The 7,564-nt window shown below is 38.0% G+C and overlaps 1 protein-coding gene across 1 annotated transcript in view; it reads left to right on the forward strand.

The window, feature by feature from the left end:
- LOC102494740 (lysine-specific demethylase 6A-like) overlaps window positions 1-3,955 on the forward strand; it is a gene marked incomplete at its 5' end in the record, with an annotated part of 148,416 nt that extends 144,461 nt beyond the window's left edge. Inside the window, 1 exon segment of the mRNA XM_027771538.1 lies at window positions 3,347-3,955. Coding sequence (XP_027627339.1) covers window positions 3,347-3,376 — 30 coding nt within the window.
- Between the last annotated feature and the right edge of the window lie 3,609 nt (window positions 3,956-7,564).

Consider the following 7,564-nt stretch of genomic DNA (forward strand, 5'->3'; position numbering starts at 1 on the left):
TTAGCATAATGGCTAGGTCGCTGGACTCCCACGTAGTCAACCGTGGTTCATGTCCCGGACCCAGTGGCTTAAAACTCACGTCAGGCGCATGTGCATACGTTCCCAAGATGAGAATGAAGGAGAAGGGATTGCGGCGTGACCATGCCCCCCGGGAGGTGATTTCTCACTTTCTGTCTCTGTGTCTGTCTGGCGAGCACACGCACCCTATAGCGAAAAACCTCTCAAATAAATAAATAAATGAATAAAAAGGAAGGAAGGAGGTAGAGAGGGAGAGAAAGAGGAAAAGGCGAAAATGAGAAAGCAACCTCCAGGGAGAAAGGCAATGCTACATCCCTTCTCCATTCTCTTAGGATTTGGGATATATGCATACACATGCACACATACTCTATGTATTTTTAAGCCACTGGGTTTAGTTACAGTTGCTCATGTTGTACAGGTGGTCATGAAGGATCCAGCTACTTTAACCACTATTGGCTATCATTGGCTGTACCCTAAATTACATTTTCCTTTTTAGAGAGAGATTCTTTAAAATCTTCGTGTGCTTTTAGCAGTGCTTATTTTATTTTACCTAACTGCTCAGTACCTACATATAGATATATGTATATTTATGCTACTTAATTCTTCTGTAATAATTACATAAAAAGAAATGTATAGATTTTTGGTTTTGTTTTTTGAGAGGTTTTTGCTATAGGGCATGGGTGCTCACCAGAAAGAGAGACAAAAAGCAAGAAATCATCCCCCAGGGGTATGGCCACGCCACAATCCCTTCTCCTCCATTCTCCTCCCAGGATCTTGGGCATGCACGCACATGTGCCTGGCATGAGTTTTAAGCCACCAGATCCAGGACACTAACTGCTGTCGACTACGTGGGAGTCCAGCAACATAGCCATTACGCTAATTGCTGGTTCCCAATCATATTTATTTAAAATCTATTATTTCCTGGAAATATATTTATAAAAAGAATTATTTAACTTGATGATGATGATGATGATTACTTTCCAGTTTGACCAGAGAGAGTCAAAGGAGTGGAGGGGAGTGAGAAAGGAAGCCACCTGGTCCAGGACTTGAGCCACGATTGGCCACGATGGGAGTCCAGTGCCTTTAATCATCATACCACTTGTAGGCTCCACCTGGAATATATAAATTTTTGATGTAACTTAACTAGATGAACATTATGTAAGATTCATGAATGAAAATGTATAGATTTATAACAGTTTTTAATTTCAAAGAAAAGTTTCTTTGCATACTGTTTACTTCTTTTTTTTATTATTGTTTCAGAGTGATTTTTGCTTTAGGGAACTTACACCTGCCAGAGAGATAAGAAGTGGGAATTTACCCCCAGAGAAGATGGCCTCACTGTTATTCCTTCTCTCAGTATTTAGGGCACATTTGCACGCACATCTGCCTTGCGTGAGTGTCAAGCCATCAGGTCCAGGACTTGAATCATGGTCAGCCATGTGGAAGTTCAGCCACATAAACATCTGCAGGTCCTGAATACTGTTTACTTCTAGCTTTACAGAAAGTTTATGAGTGGGCCAGCAGGTGGCGAGCTGGATCCCACATGGCCTACTCTGATTTGAGTCCCAGGCCCAATAGCTTGCAAAATGTGCCAGGTGAATGCGTGGATGTTGTCCCAAATCTCGCGAGAATAATGTAGAAGGGGTTGCAGTGTGGTCATTCCCCCCCATGAGAGGTCATTTTTCACTCTCCTCTGTCTTTCTTAAGCAAGCACACCAGGACTATGGCAAAAATTAAAATTAAAAGACTTGAGTATAGACATAGATTATCTATGGGTAGTTAATATTATATCAGGGCTTTTGTTATACGTTTTAAAATTTAGTGCCTGATATGTTACTGAGTGATTTTCAGGATAGTTCGAGTAAGAAAATTATCACATGGAATAGAAATAAGGTGTGCGGCAAAGATAGTGAAAGGGAAAATCAGTCCAACAGGGGATGGCTGTGCTACAATCCCTTCTCTACTCTCCTACTGAATATTTGGGCACACATGCACATGCACTCTGTGTGATTTTTAAGCCATTCAGTCCAAGATTTTAACTGATCCGCTATTTGGGAGTTCAGTGCCTTAACACTATCCACCTGCTCCATTCTTTTTTTTTTTTTTTTTTGAGGTGTTTTTGCTATAGGGCACATACACTCACCAGAGAGACAGCTAGAAATCACTCCCTGAGGGGTTGGTCACTCCACAATCCCTTCTCCTCCATTCTTCTCCTGGGATCTTGGGCACACATGCACACACCATAAGCCATGGGGTCCAGAACTCGAACTGCAGTTGATTACATGGGAGTCCAGCAACATAGCCATTACACCAATTGCTGGTCCCAATTTGTGGAATTTTTAAATTACTTTTCTAAAAGTCTTTTTCTTTTAATATTTCAACATTTTGATTAGGCTAGCATGTGACACAGATGGTTAGTTATTAGATTTCATGTGGCCAGCCAACCAGTTCCTCTTTTACTCAGTAACTTGAAAATTACATTTGACCAAAATCCTGAAAAGAGAATGGAAGAGAAGGGATTGTGATACGTCTATAACCCTGGGTAGTGATTTCTTACTTCCATATCTTTCTCTGTCTCTTTCTGCTAAACACACACTCCCTCCTAGAACAAAACAAAACAAAATCAACTTAATATTCCAAGAGTTTTTGACTAAATGATGAAGTACGGGAAAATGTAGTGATGGGGACCAATAGATGCATAGTGGTTGCATCACTGGATCCGCAATTTGAATTCTGGCTTGAAAATCACATTTAGTGTATGTATATATGTCTCCAATATCCTAGAAAGAATGGAAGAGAAAGTCAAAACCTTCTCTTGGAGCATGGCCATTCCCTCTCACCCACCACCCACCCCCCGACTCCCCAGTGATTTCTCACTTTCCCTCTCACTATCTTTGTATCTCTTTCTTTCTGGAGCACACACATCCTATGGCAAAAACCTTAAAAATAAATAATCTAGTGGTATACGAGTCTTAGAAAGTTCGTTTCAATAGAGAGAATAAGAGAACCTCATTAAGAAGGCATTAAGATTTGGTGTTTCTTGCTAATTCATTCCTTTGGGAAAAAAAAAAAAGAATTATTTTACTTAACTTTATTTTAATTTGACTAGAGAAGAACAGGGAGAGAAAGTCAGACAGCCACCAGCTCCAAGATGTGAACCATAGTCGACCTTGTGGGAGTCCAGAGCCCATAACCACCACTCCACCTGTTGGCCCTGCTGATTCATCTCCTAAATAGGCTGTATGTTGATAGCCATGCACTGAAGAACTTTCCCACTGGTTTATAAAACAAAGCAACATACTTATTTTTCTTTTTTTTTTTTTTTTAGGTTCCTTCATCATCATCTTCCACATCTTGACATTGTCCCATGAACATTAAATGAGACTATCGTGCTTCAGGAAATTTCTGCACCACTGGTTTTATAGTTCCTTCATAAAACTGCCGAAAAACTATGTCTATGCAACCTTCCAAAAATAGAGGAGTAAAATAATTGGACAGAGAGAGCACTGCCTCTACTCAAAAGACTCATGATGCTGATCCAGCTATACTTTGGGGAAAAAAAATTAATAATCAAATGTTTTGTCTATGTGTGACAGAATTGTCAATGTTACACAGACTACTGACTTAAGAAAATTTTTTTGGTTTATTTCTGTCTGATTAATTTTCAACTGTATTTTACCATTCTAGAGTTTTTATGGGGAGATAAATATTGTCCCAGCTGGACATTTCTTTGTAACATAGTTAACAGATTCAAGTATTTCTTTGATCAACCTTTCTTTTTTTTTGTGAAAAACTAGAAAATGAAGATATTGCTTTTTGTTCTTCTGCATTATTTTTAGCCGTGGTGATTACACTTCTTATTCCTAAATAAAACATATAAAGGAATAATTAATACCAATACAAAAAGATAAAAGATTGCACAGACTTAAGGAATAAACTTCAGATTTGTGATTTTTGTTTCTAATGTTAATATAGATTTAAACTATTTATAAAGGCATATTTATTGCTTGAAAATATTTGTGAATGGAATGTTGTTATTTTTTTTTTCAGATTTACCTGCCATTAAATAATAAGGAGTTTTGTCATTTTAAACACTACTCCTATTACATTTTTTTACATGTAAGTAAAACTGCTTAGCATCATACAGAAATTTTTATTAAAATGTTTAATGCATAAGGAGTTTTCCGCTATTGGAGTTTTAAAAAAATTTCCTCTGTAAAGATGCAATTTTTGTTCATTTTTAAATTTAATGATTATATGTATTTTGTGTGTGTGTGCACACATTTACAATATATATAGAAAAAACTTCAATATATAATTGTATTAAGAAAAAACAAATTTTTAATTTTTTTACATCTATGATAGTTTTTGGGGTACCTACTATGAAGTATTGCTTACAGAAGTATGCTTATTTTTCAAGTAAATGTTTTTCTTTCTGCTTTAAGTTGCAATTACTGCAATGATTTCCAGTAAGTACTTGAGGGCAAATGTATTTTACAATTATAGAAACAACTCTTATTAAAAGAAAATAGAAGTTAAGATTGTGAAAGGGACATTATATAAATTTCATACATCTTGTTTTATCATTTGGAGGGGTTTTTTGTGTGTGGGAAAGAAATTCAAAATGAAGCTGTTTCAAAAAACAAATGTATTCAGTGGCTTATTTTTTTAAAGCTAGATGACTGAAATTCCATGCATTCCTACTTGTATATGATTTAGAAAAATTTTTATTATTCCATGAACATTAAATGGGACTAACAGATGGTATAGCGGTTACCTTGCTAGACTCGTCTACCCCATGACTCACAGGGGTTGAACCCTAGACCCAGTGGCTTGAAATTCACACTTGGGTAAGCAGGTGGCATAATGATTATGTTGCTGGACAGCCACCGTTTGAGTTCCAACCTGGCAGTTTGAAACTCCTGCCAGGCAATATGTGCATGCATGCCCAAAATGCTGAGAGGAGAATGGATGAGAAGGAACTGTGGCATGGTCATATCCTCTGGGGATGATTTCTTGTTTTCTGTCTCTCTCTCTGTCTATCCAGCAAGTACATGTGTCCTATAGCAAAATCTCTAAAAAAGGAAAAAACTCACATTGTGTCTGTGTGTGTGTATGTGCTGCCAAGATCCCGGAAAGAGAAGGGATGGCAGTTTGGCCATTCCCCTGGAAAGTGATTTCTCACTGTCTCTGTCTCTCTCTTGAGTGAGTGCACATGCCCTAAGGCTAAAACTTATAAAGAATAAATAGCTATTGTGCTTTATTTTATTCTTTTTTTTTTTTTAAAGAGATTTTTGCTATAGGGCAAGTGCACTAGCTAGAATCACAGACGGAAAGCAAGAGATCACTCCCTGGGAAGATGGCCATGATACAATCTTTTCTTCTCCGTTCCTCTCTTGGGATTTTGGGCACATAAGCATACATGCCCGGTGTGTTTCAACCCTCCTAGCACTTGAGTCATGGTCAGCCATGAGGGAGTTCAGCAATGTAACCATTATACCACCTGCTGGTCCTCACTATTGTGTTTTTTAAAGTTCTACTTGGTGGCGTGGTGATTAAGGCACTGGATACTCCCATATGGCTGACCATGATTCAAGTCCTGGACCTAGCAGCTTGCTTTCTCAGTCTCTCTCTCTCTAGTCAAATAAAAATAAGTGAATGAATAAATGAAATAATTCTTTAAAAACAAGTTCTACTTGAATAATATCTATTCTATTCTATTCTATCCTATCCTATCTTACCTATTGTGTCCTATTTCCTTACTTATTTTACTTTACTATAAAGAGTGTGCTGGTCAGTGAGAAATCACCCCACAGGGGGAGATGGCCATATGGCAGTCCCTTTTCTTCAAGTCTCCTCTGGAATTTTGGGCATACAGGCACACGTGCCCAAAATTTTCTAGGCATTGGATTCAGGCCTTAAACCATTCAATCAACCACTGTCTGGCCCACAACTTACTTTTTGCTAGAGAACTCATGTTTTCATGAGAGGAAAATTATTCCCCCTCCCCCCAGGGAAATAGCCACACTATAATCCTTTTCCTTCTCCTTTCTCCTTTGGTAATAATTCTGGCATACTTGCGCACATGCCCAGCATGTCTTTCAAGGCACTGGATCCAGGATTCAGCCATACAGTAAGCCATGTAGGAAGAATCCAGTACTTTAACCACACCACCTGTCTGTCTCTGTAGCACTTTTTTTTTTGTGTGTAGGGGGGGGTAGAGGCTTAGGGGTAAGATTATTGCTATAGGGCACATGTGCTCATGAAACACAGAAAGATAGAAACTGAGAAATCACCTCCTGGAGGGATGGCTACACCACAGTCCCTTTTCCTCCATTCTCCTTTTGGGATTTTAGGCACTCATGCATATGCATCCGGTGCGTTTCAAGCAACCAGGTCATCAACCACCACACCACCTGCTGACCTCTCCATAATCTTTTTAATTAGCACTGTTATCTCACTATATATTAACTTTCCTACCTCTAATTTTTAAGCATTTGGCTTAAAACTAACTTTTCCAAGGAGCTCTAGCTAATTAATCATAGAGTATGATATTTGAAATCATCTAAATGTCTGACTTTTCCAAGGAGCTCTAGCTAATTAATCATAGAGTATGATATTTGAAATCATCTAAATGTCTGAAGATGATTTATAATCCTATCTGATGAAATGGTCTGGTGGTTGGATTAATTAAGCCCTTTTTTCAAGAATAATTTTTTTAACTTTTTAAATGTTATTTATTGGTGCCAGCAGGTGGCATGGTGGTTGGTATGCTGGACTCCCATGTGGTCAACTGTAGTTCAAGACCTGGCAGCTTGCTTTCTCACTTTCCCTCTTTCTTACCCTGTGTCTCTCGCTGGTCAAACTAAAAATAAACAAATGAATAAATTTAAAAAAAAAAAAAAGAAGAAGAATTTTGGAGTATTTTGGCTTTCTAGAAGATAAACATGGTAATATATTTTATTAAATTAGGTATAATTTTTTCTAAATTTTGGTATCTGTTAACAGTAATTATTACCCACATATAATTTCAGAAGGAAATAATTGTGTGTGTTTTGGGTTGGTTGGCTTTGGAGCTTTGTTTTATTTTGGGTTTGGTTTTTGGGTTTTGGGTTTTTTTGGCTTTTGTCAGAGGGTACATACATTTGCAAGAGACAGAGATTAGGAAACTAAGGTGTCATCCATTCTCCTCTCTGAATTTTGGGTATACACCCACATGCCCAACATGTTCTCTTTTTTTTTTAATCATTTTATTTATTCATTCTTCCATTTTAATTTGACTAGAGAGAAACACACAGAGAGAAAGCAAGCCACCAGGTCAGAGACTTGAACCGTGGTCAGCCATATGGTAGTGTCTAGCACCTTAGCCACCACGCCACCTGCTAGTCCCTAGTTCAACGTGATTTTCAAGCATCCAGATCTCGGAGCACATAGCCTTAACCACAACTCTACCTTATGGCCCCCCTAATGGCATTTTTTAAAAGAGGTTTTTGTCTTAGAGTTCATGTTCTCACTGGAGAGAGACATAGACAGTGGAAGGGAAAGA

Source organism: Tupaia chinensis, unplaced genomic scaffold (assembly GCF_000334495.1).
Source record: "Tupaia chinensis unplaced genomic scaffold, TupChi_1.0 Scaffold000222_1, whole genome shotgun sequence".
Lineage (NCBI taxonomy): Eukaryota > Metazoa > Chordata > Mammalia > Scandentia > Tupaiidae > Tupaia > Tupaia belangeri.